The sequence below is a fragment of the Rhinopithecus roxellana genome, chromosome 12 (assembly GCF_007565055.1).
Source record: "Rhinopithecus roxellana isolate Shanxi Qingling chromosome 12, ASM756505v1, whole genome shotgun sequence".
In the NCBI taxonomy this organism is placed as follows: Eukaryota; Metazoa; Chordata; class Mammalia; order Primates; family Cercopithecidae; genus Rhinopithecus; species Rhinopithecus roxellana.
In genome coordinates, this window is record NC_044560.1 from 32,243,301 (window position 1) to 32,261,078 (window position 17,778).

General features: G+C 42.4%; 1 protein-coding gene across 8 annotated transcripts in view; it reads left to right on the forward strand.

Moving 5' to 3' along the window:
* The window catches only part of ZNF570 (zinc finger protein 570), a 56,857-nt gene that overhangs the window by 12,741 nt on the left and 26,338 nt on the right, over positions 1 to 17,778 (forward strand). For 7 of the 8 annotated variants that reach the window (XM_010385672.2, XM_030913088.1, XM_030913091.1 and 4 more), the window contains one exon: positions 3,153 to 4,614. In XM_010385672.2, coding sequence (XP_010383974.1) covers positions 3,153 to 4,507 — 1,355 coding nt within the window. In that variant the 3' untranslated portion in view covers positions 4,508 to 4,614. Of the gene's footprint in view, positions 1 to 3,152; positions 4,615 to 17,778 lie in introns of those variants that run through there. The other variant, XM_030913096.1, reaches the window with a different exon arrangement.

Sequence of the window (17,778 nt, forward strand, 5' to 3'; positions counted from 1 at the left end):
TCCAGGAGTTTGAGACCAGCCTGGGCAACATTGTGAAACCCCGTCTCTACAAAATGCAAAAATTAGCTGGGTATGGGGGTGTGTGCCTGTAGTTCCAGTTACTTGGGAGGCTGAGGTGGGAGGATCGCTTGAGCCCAGGAGTTCAAGGCTGCAGTGAGCTAAGAACGTGGCACTGCACTACAGTCTGGGTGACAGAGCAAGGTTCTGTCTCAAAAAAAAAAAATTCACATTTGTCATTTTCCTTGTTCACCATTCTACCCCGGAACTTTTTCCTGAAGTAATTTCCTTATAAATATTTTAGGGATAAGTTCATATAAACTTACATTGTTGTTATTGTTTTGTTCATTTATATGTTTTGCTGTCATACATACAAGAACCTTTCCTTGTCAGTCATAGATTGACAGATTTTTTTATTTTTTTGAGATAAGAGTCTTGCACTGTCACCTGGCTGGAGTGCAGTGGCATGATCTCAGCTTACCGCAACCTCCCCATACCGGGTTCAGGCGATTCTCCTGCCTCAGCCTCCCGAGTAGCTGGGATTACAGGCGCGCGCCACCATGCCCGTCTAATTTTTTGTATTTTTAGTAGAGATGGGGTTTCACTGTGTTGGCCAGGCTGGTCTCAAACTCCTGACCTGGTGATCCGCCCACCTCAGCCTCCCAAAGTGCTGGGATTACAGACGTGAGCCACTGTGCCCGGCGACAGATTATTTTTATGAGTGCTTTAAAGATACCATTCCATGCTTTTCTGGCTTCTGTTCTTGCTTTCGAAAAGTCAGTTTTCATTAATATATTCTTCCTTGCAACTTTCAAGAACTTTCTTCTTGCCCTTGTTATTCTACATTTTCAATGTGATATATCTAGATGTCAATTTCAGCTGCTGTACTTTGGATTTATTGTGATTTTTTTTATCTGACCATTAATGGACTCTGGGTAATTATCAGCTATTATCTCTTCACATATTGTCACTTTCCCATTCTCTGTGTTTATTTTTCCTAAAATTCCAGTTAGATGTGCCTAAGACCAAACTCACCAGGGATAAATTGATGCTCCCAGCTTCAGTTCCACCTTACTTACTTGAAAGTGCCTTCTAGAGTCTGTTTGATCTTTGAGAGTTTACCTTAGTTTCCTGCCAGCTTGGCAATGCAGCTAAAAGAAAGTTTTTCTATTTCTACAAAATCATAAGCTTTTTTGTACTAGGAAGATTTGTCATAATAAAACTAGTCTGCTATATTGCCGGGCTACTTTAGGTACCTCATACAAGTGGAATCATACAATATTGGTCCTTTTGTGACTGGCTTATTTCACTTACTGTAATGTCCTCAAATTATATCTGTATTATAGCATATGTCAGAATTTCCTCCTCATTTAAGGCTGAATAATCTATTGTATGTATATACCACATTTTGTGTTGATTTCATGGAATAGCAACCAGCTATTACTCCTCCACTCAAACCACTTCAATGAGTCTCCATCTGTGTTAGGACGTTCTTGCACTGCTATAAAGAAATATAATATCTGAGACTGGTAATTTCTATGAAAAGGGGTTTAATTAGCTGTCAGTTCTGTAGGCTGTACAGGAAGCATAGTGGCATCTTCCTCCGAGGAGGTCTCAGGAAGCTTCCAATTATGGCAGAAGGTGAACAGAGAGCAGGCACATCACTTGGCAAAAGCCAGGAGCCTATGAGAGAGGGAGGAGGTGCCACACACTTTTAAAGGACCAGATCTCATGAGAATTCACTCACTATCATGATGGTACCAACAGGATGATACTAAACCATTCATGAGGACTCCATCCCCATGATCCAGTCACCTCCCACCAGGCCCCACCTCCAACACTGGGGATTACATTTCAACATGAGATTTGGATGGAACTATATTACCATGTGTTACAGTTTGACTCTGTGTCCCCATCCAAATCTCATCCTGAATTGTAATCCCCATGTGTTGAGGGAGGGACCTGGTGGGAAGTGATTGGATGGGGGCAATTTACCCCATGCTGTTCTCATGCTAGTGAGGAAGTTCTCATGAGACCTGATGGTTTCAAAGTGGCAGTTTCCCCTGCTTTCTCTCTCTCTCTCTCTCCCTCTCTCCCTTTCCCTTTCTCCCTCTCTCTCCCTTTCTCCCTCTCCCTTTCTCCCCCCCTCTTCACTCCTTCTCTCCTGCTAGCTTGTAAAGAAGGTGCCTGCTTCCCCTTCACCTTCTGCCATGATTGTAAGTTTCCCGAGGCCTTCTCAGCCATGCAGAACTGTGAGTCGATTAACCCTCTTTTGTTTAGAAATTACCCAGTCTCAGGTAGTGTCTTTATAGCAATGTGAAAACGGACTAATACACTCTCCCTCTCAGAGTAAAAGCCAAATTCCTTAGAAGGCCTGTGAAGCTTAAATAATCTCATTACTTTTTATCTGCTGACTTTATATCCTACTACTCACTCTATAGGCCACACTGGCCTTCTTAATATTCCCCAGACATAGTAGACACACTTCTACTTTTGGGCCTTTGAACCAGCTGCTACCTCTTCTCTGAATGCTTTTTCCCCGGAGACTTGAATGACTGACTGACTTCTTCACTTTCTTCAAATCTTTGCTTAAATGTTAACTTATTAATGATTCCTAGCTCTAATTTCATCAGTACCCATGACATCCCCTACCCTGATTTTCTTCCTCTGAAGCACTTAGTATCTTCTAACATAACATGAAATTTTCACTTATTTTCTGTCTCTTCTAAGAAAATAACATCCTTGAAGGTAAGGATCTTTGTTTTGTGATATTAAAAGCATCAGAACAGTATCTGGCAAAAGGTAAATATTTGTTCAATGAATGTTCTTGAATGAAGCAGCTAAAAGAATGGAGACTATTTCAGTGTCTATTTTATTAACACAGGCATAAAATTGTAACCAGCTCTGACCACATCTCTAACTTCTTCCTGCCCTGAGATTTACTGATTTTTCTTTTTTAACTCTAATTATTCCTTCTTAGGTTTCTGTATGACCTGTGTTCTGTTTCTCTTCTTGTACACTTCAGAACTGCAAAAGCCAATGTTCCTGTGGGTTTTGCTGTTTAATTCACATATTTTACTTTACAGATGTACTTTCTTAAATGTACTTTCTGATACTCAATAGAGGAGACATTTTTTCTTATTATTACTTTTCAGGCTGGGAGCCTATATGTGAGACTGAAGAATTAACCCCAAAGCAGGACTTTTATGAAGAACATCAATCCCAGAAGATAATAGAAACACTTACAAGCTATAACCTTGAATACTGTAGTTTGAGAGAAGAGTGGAAATGTGAGGGCTATTTTGAAAGGCAACCAGGGAATCAGAAGGCGTGTTTCAAGGAAGAGATAATCACTCATGAAGAACCCCTTGTTGATGAAAGAGAACAAGAATATAAATCTTGGGGAAGTTTTCATCAGAACCCACTGCTTTGTACACAAAAGATAATCCCCAAAGAGGAGAAAGTACATAAACATGACACACAAAAGAGAAGCTTTAAAAAAAATTTAATGGCTATTAAGCCCAAGAGTGTCTGTGCAGAGAAGAAACTTTTGAAATGTAATGACTGTGAAAAAGTCTTCAGCCAGAGTTCATCCCTTACTCTTCATCAAAGAATTCATACTGGAGAGAAACCCTATAAATGTATAGAGTGTGGAAAAGCCTTCAGCCAGAGATCAAATCTTGTTCAGCATCAGAGGATTCACACTGGAGAAAAACCCTATGAATGTAAGGAATGTAGAAAAGCTTTCAGTCAGAATGCACATCTAGTTCAACATCTGCGAGTTCATACTGGAGAAAAACCTTATGAATGTAAGGTATGTCGAAAAGCCTTCAGTCAGTTTGCCTACCTTGCTCAACACCAGAGAGTTCATACAGGAGAGAAACCCTATGAATGTATCGAATGTGGGAAAGCTTTTAGCAACAGATCATCCATTGCTCAACACCAGAGAGTTCATACAGGAGAGAAACCCTATGAATGTAACGTCTGTGGGAAAGCATTTAGCCTTCGTGCATACCTTACTGTACATCAGAGAATACATACTGGAGAGAGACCCTATGAATGTAAGGAATGTGGGAAGGCCTTCAGCCAGAATTCACACCTTGCTCAACATCAGAGAATTCATACTGGAGAAAAGCCTTATAAGTGTCAGGAATGTAGGAAAGCATTCAGCCAGATTGCCTACCTTGCTCAGCATCAAAGAGTTCATACTGGAGAGAAACCCTATGAATGTATCGAATGTGGGAAGGCTTTTAGCAATGACTCGTCCCTTACTCAACATCAGCGAGTTCATACTGGAGAGAAACCTTACGAATGTACTGTTTGTGGAAAGGCTTTTAGTTACTGTGGATCCCTTGCCCAACATCAGAGAATTCATACTGGAGAGAGACCCTATGAATGTAAGGAATGCAAAAAAACCTTCAGGCAGCATGCACACCTTGCTCATCACCAGAGAATTCACACTGGGGAATCACTGTCACCACCCAACCCAGTCAATCACCAAGTCCTATAGATCCTGAGTCCTAAATATTTCTAGAATTTGTACTCTTTTTTATCTTTAATGTTGTCACCTTGGTCCGATTCATCTCACTCTGATTACTAATATAGCTTTCAAACAGGTCTTCCTGTATTTATTTTTGCTACCTTTAAGTCCATTTCCCACAATGCACTCAAACTGATCTTTTTTTCTTTCTTTTTTAAAATTTTTTTTTATTTTTGAGACAATGTCTTGCTCTGTTGCCCAGGGTGGAGTGCAGTGGGATGATCTCAGCTCACTGCAACCTCTGACTCCCAGCCTCTGCCTCCAAGGTTCAAGCAACTCTCATGCCTCAGCCTCCCGAGTATCTGGGACTACAGACATGCACCACCATGCCTGGCTAATTTTTGTATTTTTTAGTAGAGATGGGGTTTTGCCATGTTGGTCAGGCTGGTCTTGAACTCCTGATCTCAAGTGGTCTGTCTGTCTCGGCCTCCCAAAGTGCCTGGATTACAGGCATAAGCCATCACCCAGCCTCAAACTGTTCTTTTCAAAGTATAAGAAAACATATGGGCTGGGCACGGTGGCTCACGCCTGTAATCTCAACACTTTGGGAGGCCGAGGTGGGCGGATCACCCGAGGTCAGGAGTTTGAGACCAGCCAGACTAACATGGCGAAACCCCATCTGTACTAAAAATACAAAATTAGCCGGGCATGGTAGTGCACACTTGTAATCCCAGCTACTCTGGAGGCGGAGGCAGGAGCTTCACTTGAACCCGGGAGGCAAAGGTTGCAGTGAGCTGTGATGGCACCATTGCACTCCAACCTGGGCAACAAGAGCAAACTCCATCTCAAAAAAAAAAAAAAAAAAAAAAAAAAAAAGGAAAAGAAACACATATTACTATCTCCAGTTAAAACTTTTTTTTTTTTTTTTTTGCTTGTTATTGGTCTTAGACTAATATTCACAGCCTTTAAAATTGTCTGCGAGGCTTTTTGTTATTTGGTTCTTACACACCATTCAGCTTTATTTTATTCCAGTCTTCTTCTTTGGGCACTAGGCACTTCCCAGGATGAAGAGCTTAGATTCTGAAAAATCATAGCTCCAACACTACTATGGCATTGTGTGACTTTGAGCAATTTGCTTATCTAAACCTCAGGGTTTTCTTTAAATCTTAAAATAGGAATAATACAGGATACTGTACTGTAGAAATGTTAGTATTAAGTGAAATAGTGTCTGTTGTAGACTGGTGCATATTAAATGAGAAATTTGCATGTAAAGTATTTCATATAGTCTGTCAAATATAGCAGATATTCAATAAAGGATAATAGCTAACATATACTGAGTGCCCACTACACATCAGGCACTGTCTTACATACTCTACATATATTAACTCATTTACTCCTCACAATCAAAACAAGATTCCTTATTGGACAAAGTAGAGCATTCCTGCAAAACACCAGTTCAGAATTTGGAAAATCTAAAAATTTTAGAACATAAATGGCAGTCTTTGTACTGTAGCTTAGTAGTGGATATAAACTCAGGTAGTGGAACTATAACACTGATAGCCAGTCTTAGGAAGTTTCTAAAGATAATGAATTGGATAAGCCAATTAAGAAAAACAGAATTCACTGGGAAGAATGTAGAACCTATATTTAGATCAAGGAAGGAATAGAAATGGTTACAATTAACAAAAAAAATCAATAAACATAGAAATTCACGTGGTGCACTTAAATAGGCACCACACCCTGGCCACGCGCGGTGACTCACACTTGTAATCCCAGCACTTTAGGAGGCTGAGGTGGGTGGATCATGAGGTCAGGAGTTGGAGACCATCTTGCCTAACATGGTGAAACCCCGTCTCTACTAAAAATACAAAAATCAGCCAAGTGTGGTGGCACACACCTGTAATCCCAGCCACTAAGGAGGCTGAGGCAAGAGAATTGCTTGAACCCAGGAGACAGAGGTTGCAGTGAGCCGAGATTGTGCTACTGCCCCCGAGTCTGGGCAACAGAGTGGGATTCCATCTCAAAAAAGAGAAAAAAGCACCATACCCAGGTAATTATATGATTGAATTCTGGTAATTTAGAAGGCATGTAAAGGGTTCCATACTATAGAAAAATGTAAAGTTTTTAAATTTTTTATCCAGTGGTTGCAAAATTGAAATCAAAAGGGGATTAAGGGAAGAAAACAACAGATATACAAATATTAATATAGGCATTCATTCTGTTGATATTGAGTAATTACTATTTGTCATACACTGTTTTAGGTATGAGGAAATGACAGCAATACAAAGGCCACATTCTCACAGAGTAAAATTCCAGAGGTGGAGATATGTAAATTAATACTTAAATATAAAACAGTAGATTTTCTAAACCCAGAAAACTGAAGAGTAACAAGAAAATAAATCAAGGAACATTATATAGCCTAGACTACAGAGATAATAAAGTTGGCAATTCTTCCTAATTAAAAATTCACTGCAATTCCAGCCAAAATGTTTCAGTGTATTTTTTTTTTTTTTTTTTTTTTTTTTTTTTTTTGCCCTTTAGCTTCACAAGTTTGTTCTGAAATTTATCTATGAGGTATAAATTCTTAAGAGCAGCAAGAAAATTATCGACTCTATTTGTAGAAACTGCGTATGATGATGGTTCATACCAGTAGAGAAAGATTGGATTTGGGGGTATTACTAGTAGTAAGAGAAATGCAAAATAAAATCACAATGAACTATTTCAAAATCATCACATTGGCAAAAGCACAGAGTGGCAATTACTGGAAAGATGTGGAGCAAGGGCCGGGCGCGGTGGCTCAAGCCTGTAATCCCAGCACTTTGGGAGGCCGAGACGGGCGGATCACGAGGTCAGGAGATCGAGACCATCCTGGCTAACACGGTGAAACCCCGTCTCTACTAAAAATACAAAAAACTAGCCGGGCGAGGTGGCGGGCGCCTGTAGTCCCAGCTACTCGGGAGGCTGAGGCAGGAGAATGGCGTGAACCCGGGAGGCGGAGCTTGCAGTGAGCTGAGATCCGGCCACTGCACTCCAGCCCGGGCGACAGAGCGAGACTCCGTCTCAAAAAAAAAAAAAAAAAGATGTGGAGCAATAGGAACACTCATACGATGCTATTGGAAGTAGTTGTATTTAGCATAATTTGGCAATGTCTAGTAAAGTTGAAGATGTGAATAACCTTTGACCCAGCAATTCCACGTTTAAACCTCTACATAGTCTCTCCTCGTGTTTCAAGGAGATATATATGATGGTCCATTGCAGCATTGTTTGTGAGAATGAAAAGTTGAAAGCAATCTAACCATTAGGTTAAATACAAGATAGAATGCAAACTAAAATGGAAAGAGATATTTCTGTTAACATGGGTAAATATCAAAGACAGTATTAATGAAACTGAACTAGAGAGTATTTTGTATAATACGGTATAACATGTACAATTTCAAAACATGCAAATTAGTGTTATGTATATTTTTCATGGCTAAATACTATATGAAAAGAATCTAAAAGAATTCATAAAATAATCGTCAGATTCAGAACAGTGGTGACCTGCAGGGAAAAAGACAAATGAGATTGGGGAAAGGATGCAAATGAAAATATCTTTCATTATTTATTTATTTTAAAAATAAGCAAATACCGTATAGCCAATTCTTAAAATTTGATAAAGCTGACTGTGAGTATGAGAGTCGGTTCTTACTGTCTGTGTCTTTCTGTATATTTAAACTATTTCGTAATGCAAAAAAAATAAAGAACATTTAAATGATGTTTGCTTTTATCATTTTTTTTTTTCTTTTTTGAGATGGAGGCTCACTCTGTCGCCCAGGCTATAGTGCAGTGGCATGGTCTTAGCTCACTGCAACCTCCGTCTCCCAGGTTCAAGCGATTCTCCTGCCTCAGCCTCCCAAATAGCTGGGATTACAGGCATGCACCACCATGCCCAGCTGATTTTTGTATTTTTAGTAGAGATGGGGTTTCGCCGTGTTGGCTAGGCTGCTCTTGAACTCCTGACCTCAGGTGATCTGCCCGCCTCGACCTTCCGAAGTGCTGGGATTACAGGTGTGAATCACTGTGCCCTGTCAGTTACTTTCTTACTATTCCCCAGGCGTGCCACTGGTATTCCTGTATTCACCATTTTCTTCAGAAAGAAGCTTATATATGGTCTATTTCCAGAGGCAACCATTGTTAACAATTTTAAGACTATCTTTCCATGTGTGACTGGTTTGAGAATGACGTTTTATGCTAAGGGTTTTATAAGCCTAATTTTCCCATCATCATTCTTATTGTTTTTAGGACCCCATTGTATATGCACCATGATTTGTTAATTTCCCTTTGTGTACCATCTGAGTGTCCAGAATTTTTCTGGGCCAATTACTATTCTTTCTGAACTAAATTTTCTCAGATGTTAAAGGGAGGTAATTCTTTGTTTTGGAACTGTTACATGCATTTGTCATAATACATGTTAAATTTACAGCAGTATTTAGTAAAAGTTATTATTTTATAAAATATACTGTGAAAGGAAAGAGGAAGGGAAGTGGCATGAGGCTGTTACAGGTAGAAGCAGGCGGTGGAGACAAATTTACTTCAGATACATAGGCAGCATACAGAAACAGATACACAGAGACTCTGGATTTTTAAATGGATGCCTAACTTAGTCACTGTGATTATAATCAATATCCAGCAGAATTTGTTGATAGCTTCACATTTTTATTATGTTTTTCTCATTTATAAGTCAATGGAAAAATAAGCAATTAAGAATATCAAGGAAATTGTCTATCACTGTCAGAGAGAGGCCTCAGACATCCATACCTGAATGGCTGAAAATATCAACAAGAAACAGGATGGCAGAGTGAGGGAGAGTGCTTGTCCACCACACTCCAACACACTGAAGTGAAAGTTAAAGCAGTAGATAAAAATTAAAGCCCTGCCGGACGTAGTGGCTCATGCCTGTAATCCCAGCACTTTGGGAGTTCGAGGTGGGTGGATCACAAGGTCAGGAGTTCAAGACCAGCCTGGCCAACATGGTGAAACCCCCGTCTCTACTAAAAATACAAAAATTAGCTGGGCATGGTGGTGTGTGCCTGTAACCCCAGCTACTCAGGAGGCTAAGGCAGGAGAATCACTTGAACCTGGAAGGCAGAGGCTGCAGTGAGCCAAAATCGCACCACTGCACTCCAGCCTGGACAACAGAGTGAGACTCCGTCTCAAAAAAATAATAGTAAGTTATCAAAAACTAGGTGTATAGAGCACCTTTGACATACCTAACTCCCTCTTAGAAAAAGACTTCATTTCATTTTTCATAGAACACTTTGCCAACAAGATATTTTGCTTAATAAAAAAAGAATAAAGACTGCATCCAACCAGTTAAGCACATGAACAAGCACATTCTTTCACCATCAGTTCTCACCAGAGGACTCTATGACAATAAAGATTAGGCCTTCAGCAGCATGAAAAGGCCATCTTAACTGACACTATCTTGTAGTTACTTGTGATGAGAACTTGGCATCTGCTGTGGAAGGCTGTGTCACATCAAAAATTCTTTCTTGCAAGACTGATGGATTGCCTAAGTCCAGACTAGGACCTCTTTTGTCTTTGCCCATGGACTGGTTCCTTAACCCTTTCTCCCATCTCTTTTTCCTCTTGATGTTAAATATTACTTTGTTTGTTGTAGAATGTCTGACCAAGAACATTTATATATTAAGTACACTATTGGCTGGGTGTGGTGTAATCCCAGCACTTAGGGAGGCTGAGGCAGGTGGATCACGAGGTCAGGAGTTCGAAACCAGCCTGGCCAACATAGTGAAACCCCGTCTCTACTAAAAATAGAAAAAAATTAGCTGGGCATGGTGGTGCATACCTGTAGTCCCACCTACTCGGGAGGCTGAGGCAGGAGAATCACTTGAATCCGGAAGGCAGAGGTTGTGGTGAGCTGAGATCACGCCACTGCACTTCAGTTTGGACAAAAGAGAGACTCTGTCCCCCCCACCAAAAAAAAGGTACACTACTATATGTGCTTTGCAATATTGACTGACTTCTGGAGTATCTTGAGCCTGTGTGCCCACTGCTCTGCCTCCGGAGTGAAGGGGAAGTACTAAGGAGAATGCCTCCTTGGGAACTCCATGGAGCTCATGTTGTTGTGATTGAACTAGCATCAATAAAAGGCTGACATTGTGGCAAGATACAAGCATGTGTGCCCTTGGTTATCTCTAACCTTGCACCACTCATGACACTAGGAAATAAGGAAAATATATTATTTTGTTATCCCATGTATCTTTGCAAAGTCATACTACAGCACAGTCTAACAAATTGTTCTGGTTTTCCCACAGTCTGTACCATTCACATTTTGGGCCAGATAATCCTTTGTTACAGAGGACTCTTCTCTACATCACAGAGTGACTGGAAGCATCCTTGGCCTCTTTCCACTAGATGCCAGTAGTATCCTACCCCCACCATTGTGACAACCAAAATCGTCTTCAGGCATTGCCAAATGTCCCCTGGGGCTTAAAACTGCCCCAGGTTGAGAATTCATTGCTCTGGTGTAATGAACCTTTATTTGATTGACTGTTATTGATTAGGATGTAGATCATGTAAAAATAGACGTTAACTTGCAGACAATTGATGCATTTTCATATATTCATCTGGTATAGCTACAAATTGATTCTGTGTGGAAGAAATAACCTTAAAGGTATGGTTTTATTGCCCTGTAGGGATATTAAATAGTTTTTATATCTAACTTTGCAATCTTATTCAAATATTCTATTATTTTTCACTGAAAAAAATGTATATACCTGTTCACTTGGAAATCAATTTCCAATTCCCTTGCTAATAAGTGAGATGAATCTTTGAATATCTGTAAAAGAGTTAAAAATTACAAGTTTTTGAAAATTATACTTTGATACTTGTTTCACCCTTGCCCCTGTGCTCTCCCCGCCTCCACATACTCTCAGGACAGGATGGGCTGTGGCCTCTCCTCATCCCAGGCTACTCCCACAATCAACCTTGATCCAGGAGATGGTCACATCCCACCCAGATCCAGAGCACCCTACAGTCATGCCAAGCTACATCCCTATTAACACTCAGACCACAGCCTGGGAAAGATGGCAAGACCCCATCTCTACAAAAAAATAAAAATAAATTAGCTGGGCATAGTGGTGTGTGCCAGTAGTTCCAGCTACATGGGAGGCTGAGGCAGGGGAATCACTTGAGGCCAGGAGTTCAAGGCTGCCATGAGCCATGATGGTGCCATTGCACTCTAGCCTGGACAACAGAGTGAGATCCTGTCTCTAAAAAAAAACCAAAAAACCCAAAAAGCCAAACTAAACCAGACAAAACACCAAAAAATAAAAATAAAAAAACAACAAACTGAAGGGGGCCTGTCCCTCCACACCTGTGGGTATTTCTTACAAGATGGAGACAAGAGACTGAGAAAAGAAATAAGACACAGAGACACCAGGCGCAGTGGCTCATGCCTGTAATCCCAACACTTTGGGAGGCCAAGGCAGGTGGATCACCTGAGGTTGGGAGTTTAAGAGCAGCCTGACCAACATGGCGAAACCCTGTCTCTACTAAAAAATACAAAATTAGATGGGCATGGTGGCACATGCCTCTAATCCCAGCTACTTGGGAGGCTGAGGCAGGAGAATCACTTGAACTCGGGAGGCAGAGGTTGTTGTGAGCTGAGATCATGCCATTGCACTCAAGCCTGGGAGACAAGAGTGAAACTCCTTCTAAGACAAAAAAAAAAAAAAAAAAAGACATAGAGACAAAGTATAGAGAAAGAAAAGTGGGCCCAGGGGACCGGCGCTCAGCAGAGGACCCACACCATCCCCAGTCTCTGAGTTCCCTCCGTATTTATTGATCACTATCTCTACTATCTTAGTGAGGGGGATGTGGCAGGACTATAGGGTAATGGTAAGGAGAGGGTCAGCAGGAAAACATGAGCAAAGGACTGTCTGTCATAAATAAGTGTAAGGAAAGGTGCTATGCCTCGATGTGCACCTAGGCCAGATCTATGTTTAACTTTACACAAACATCTCAGTGCAGTAAAGAGCAGTATTGCCGCCAGCACGTCTCACCTCCAGCCACAAGGCAGTTTCTCCTATCTCGGTAAATAGAATGTATGATTGGGTTTTACACCAAGACATTCCATTCCCAGGGACGAGCAGGAGACAGATGCCTTCCTCTTATCTCAACTGCAAAGAGGCCTTCCTCTTTCACTAATCCTCCTCAGCACAGACACTTTACAGGTGTTGGGCTGGGGGACAGTCAGGTCTTTCCCTTCCCACGAGGCCGTATCTCAGACTGTCTCAGTGGGGAGAAACCTTGGACAATACCCAGGCTTTCTTGGGCAGAGGTCCCTGTGGCCTTCTGCAGTGCATTGTGTCCCTGGGTACTCGAGACTAGAGAATGGCAATGACTTTTACCAAACATACTGCCTGCAAACACATTTTTCACAAAGCACATCCTGCACAGGCCTAAATTCATTAAACCTTGAGTCAATCAATACAGCACATGTTTCTACAAGCACAGGGTTGGGGCTAGGGTTACAGATTAACAGCATCTCAAGGCAGAAGAATTTTTCTTAGTACAGATCAAAATGAAGTTTCTTATGTCTTCCTTTTTCTACATAAACACAGTAACAGTCTGATCTCTCTTTCTTTCCCCTACAACAAACAAACAACACTCAGGCCCAGGTAAGGTCCTTTCTACTCCAGAGCAAGGAAGCTCTGTGCCTTTCAGGCCAAATTTGGGGCCCGTATCCTTTTAAATGATGACAGTGTCCAGGGCCACCACATTTAGTTCAAGGCTTGGACCTATAGGCATAAGCTCACTGGAACAAGTGAGCACTGATGGTCAGTGCAGGTTGGGTTAGCCCAGAGCCTTGGAGCTAAGTCTGCCTAGAGGCTCCTTTCTCGAATTCCTCTGCCTAGAGGAATCGCCCTGTCATAGGCTGTAAATGCTGATGATGACCTTGGCAGGGTCCTATCTTTCTGCAGACTATGATAAAGTTCTGTTACTTCTTTTCTACTCCCTCTCTGTTCCCTGGCCCACATCATTACTCAATATTCTCAACAGTATGCTTTTTCTTTTAAAAATGAAGGTATAATTTACATATAATAACACAAATAAGTGTTCACTTTGATAAGTCTTGACAATTACATAGGCCCATGAAACTACCACTTAAAACAATACATAGAATATTTTCCTCACCCCCTAAATTATCTTTGAAGTCAATAGCCCCAGCCAGGCGCAGTGGCTTATGCCTGTAATCCCAGCACTTTGGGAGGCTGAGGCAGGCGGATCGCTTGAGGTCAGGAGTTCGAGACCAGCCTGGCTAATATGGTGAAACCCCATCTCTACTAAAAATACAAAAATTAGCCGGGCGTCGTAGTGCATGTCTGTTTGGCTTCCTCAGCAGGTGGCTGTAATTCACTGCAAAGGACATCAATGAGAAGACATGGCCGTTGCCCGTGGTAACCAAAGAGCAGACTCTGCAGCACGAGAGGCAGCTCGGCTCCCAGTCTCGCCTTTGACCCTGCTGCCCGCTGTGTCCTTTCTGCAGTCGGACTTACCAGACCACCCAGAATACTCCCCAGAAGAAGAAAAACAAGATTCAGATCTTCAAGCCAGTAAAAATCAAGAAGGTTGGTGGATTCTTCCTGATTCCAGAATTTTCATGCCCCGAGCCCTCGGGAAACTTTAATCAATCGTCTGCATTCTACCACCCATTTGGGTGGAGTAAAACTGGCCCAGCTTCTAAGAAGCCATTTCAAGATCCCTCACCTTTAGGAATTAACTAACCAAGCAGCTCTCCTGTGTATGGCTTGTGCTCAGGTAAGCGCCAAACAAGGTCCCAAGCCCAGCTCAGGCCACCGCCTCCGGGGAGGCTCACCAGGAGAAAAGTGGGAAATTGACTTTGCAGAAGAAAAACCAGGGTACAAATACCTCCTGGTGCTAGTAGACACCTTTTCCGGATGGACTGAGGCATTTGCCACCAGAAACGAAATTGCCACCATGGTAGTTAAGCTTTTACTAAATGAAATCATCCCTCGACACAGGTTGCCTGTTGCCATAGGGTCTGATAATGGACCAGCCTTCACCTCGTCCATAGCTCAGTCGGTCAGCAAGGCATTAAACATTCAATGGAAACTCCATTGCGTCTATCGACCTCAGAGCTCTGGACATGAACCGCACCCTAAAAAGTGCTCTTACAAAATTAATCCTAGAGACTGGTGAGGATTGGGTAAAGCTCCTTCCTTTAGCCCTTCTTAGAGTAAGATGCACCACTTACCGGCCTGGGTTTTCACCTTTTGAAATCATGTATAGAAGGGCTCCACCTATCTTGCCTAAGCTAAGAGATACCCATTTAGCAGAAATCTCACAAGCTAATATGTTATGGTACCTGCAGTCTCTCGAACAGGTACAGGACATCATCTAGCTACTTGTCCGGGGAGCACACCCCAATCCAGTTTCTGACCAGACGGGGCCCTGCCACTCTTTCCAGCCAGGTGACCTGGTGTATGTTAAAAGGCTGCAGAAAGAAGGACTCACTCCTGCCTGGAAAGGACCTCATACTGTCATCCTCACCACGCCAACAGCTCTGAAAGTGGATGGGATTTCTGCTTGGATTCATCACTCTCGCATCAAAAAAGCCAACAAAGCCCAGCAAGAAACATGGGTCCCCAAGCCTGGGCCAGGCCCCTTAAAACTGCACCTAAGTCGAGTGAAGCCATCAGATTAATTATCTTTATTTACCTCTTTTGTTTGTTTCCGCCTATTATGCCCTCTGCCCCCTCTACTCTTTTCTCCTCACTTCTTTCACAACAGGACGTATGTTTGCAAACACCACTTGGAAGGCAGGAACCTCCAAGGAAGTCTCTTTTGCAGTCGATTTATGTGCTTTCTTCCCAGAGCCTGCCAGTACCCAGGAAGAATAACGCCACCTGCCAGTCATGGGAGCGGGAAACGTCGACCTTGCTGCAGGGTTCGGACACACAGGAAGCCGGACTGGATGTGGAAGCTCTAAAGGTGCAGAAAAAGGACTCCAGAATGTTGACTTTTACCTCTGTCCTGGAAATCACCCTGACTCTAGTTGTTGAGATTCTTACCAGTTTTTCTGCCCTCACCGGTCGTGTGTAACCCTAGCCACTTAGCCTGGAGGATCAACCCGGTTCTCAACCCTCTCCATAAGTCGCATTTCCCGTCCTAGACCGTGTATTATAGAAAATTGTAACCCTCTTACTATAACTGTCTGTAATCCTGGTTTGGCTCAATGGTATTATGGCATGTCTTGGGAATTAAGGCTTTATATCTCGGGATTTGATGTTGGAATTATGTTCACCATCCAGAAAAAAATCCTGGTCCCATGGAGCCCCCCCTAAGCAAATCGGTCCTTTAACTGATTTAGGTGACCCTGTGTTCCAAAGACACCCAAACAGGGTCGATTTAACCATCCCGCCGCCTCTCCCGGTTCCTAAATCTCAGCTACAATGACCACATCTCCAGCCCAGCCTAATGTCCATTCTGGACGGGGTACGTTACCTCCTTAATCTCACCCAGCCTAAACTAGTCCAAGATTGTTGGTTGTGCCTAAAAGCAAAACCCCCATATTATGTTAGTTTAGGAGTAGAAGCCAGGCTAAAAATGGACTCTCTTCCTTGTTGTACACGCCCCCATGCCCTTACACTAGATGTGTCAGGAAACGCCTCCTGTCTAATTAGCACCAGGTATAACTTGTCTGCTTCTCCCTTTCAGGCCACCTGTAATCAGTCTCTCCTTACTTCCTTAAATGCCTCAGTCTCCTACCAGACACCTAACAATACCTGGTTGGCCCATACTTCAGGCCTCACTCGCTGCATCAGTGGGACTGAACCTGGACCTCTCCTGTGCATGTTGGTTCATGTGCTCCCCCAGGTCTACGTGTACAGCGGGCCAGAAGGGCAACTTCTCATCGCTCCCCATGAATTACATTCCAGGTTTCGCTGAGTCGCCCCATTCCTCGTACCCCTTCTGGCCAGCCTTAGCATAGCTGGATCAGCAGCCATTGGCATGACTGCCCTGGTTCAGAGAGAAACTGGACTAATGTCCCTGTCTCAACAAGTACATGCTGATTTAAGCAATCTCCAATCAGTCATAAATATACCGCATTCCCAGGTAGAGTCTCTAGCGGAAGTAGTCCTTCAAAACCACCGAGGCCTAGATCTGCTATTTCTCTCCCAAGAAGGGTTATGTGCAGCTTTAGGAGAGAGTTGTTGTTTCTATGCCAATCAGTCTGGAGTCATAAAGGATCCTCTCCAAAGAGTTCGAAAAAATCTAGACAGACGCCAGCAAGAACAGGAAAATACCCCCTGGTACCAAAACATGTTTAACTGGAATCCATGGCTGACTCCTCTAATTACTGGACTGGCAGGATCCCTTCTCCTCCTCTTGTTAGGTTTAGTTTTCGGGTCTTGTATATTAAATTGGTTTCTTAACTTTATAAAGCAGCGCATAGCTTCTGTCAAACTTATGTATCTTAGGACCCAATATAACCCCCTTGTTATAACCGAGAAATCAATGATTTGATTCCCCAAAACATGAGTGGGGAATGTGATACTCTACCTTGTTTTAACCTGATTGTCTCTCTTAGCCGAGAGAGCTGGACAGACCCCATTTTTGTTTCTTCACTTGCATCCCCTTTATCCTCCCATCCCTTAAGGACATAACTAGTGCAAGCTGACTCCAAGCTCATCCAGGAATGCGCTTACTGATAAGATATTGAGAAAAGCTGAACCAGCAGTTTCCGGGGACGTGCTCGGGGGATGGTACCCAAAGCCTCTGCATTATCTCTTTGTGATAGTTTGAGCCCCTGCACCTGGAACTATTTACTTTTCTGTAACCGTAAGCAGTTAATCTTTTTAAATTTGTTTGCTTGTTCTGCTTCTGTAAAAATTGCTTCAGCTATACTCCCCCTCCCCTATTTAGACCACGGTATAAAAAGAAATGTAGCCCCTTCTTCGGGACCGAGAGAATTTTGAGCTCTAGCCATCTTTCGGTCGCTGGCAATAAAAGGACTCCTGAATTAGTCTCAGAGTGTGGCGTTTCTCTATAACTCACTTGGTTACAACACTCAAAGTGCTGGAATTACAGGTGTGAGCCACCATGCACATCCTAAATGGTGATTTTAAATTAATTACTATAGTCACTTCAAAGTGTTGTCATATAAACCACTTATATTAATATTAAATCAAATGAAGTAAGGACCCTTGACCTCTTTGTTAAATTTTAAAAATCTAGCAGTGCCATAGGCCTTTAATTTTTCCATCACAAGGAAA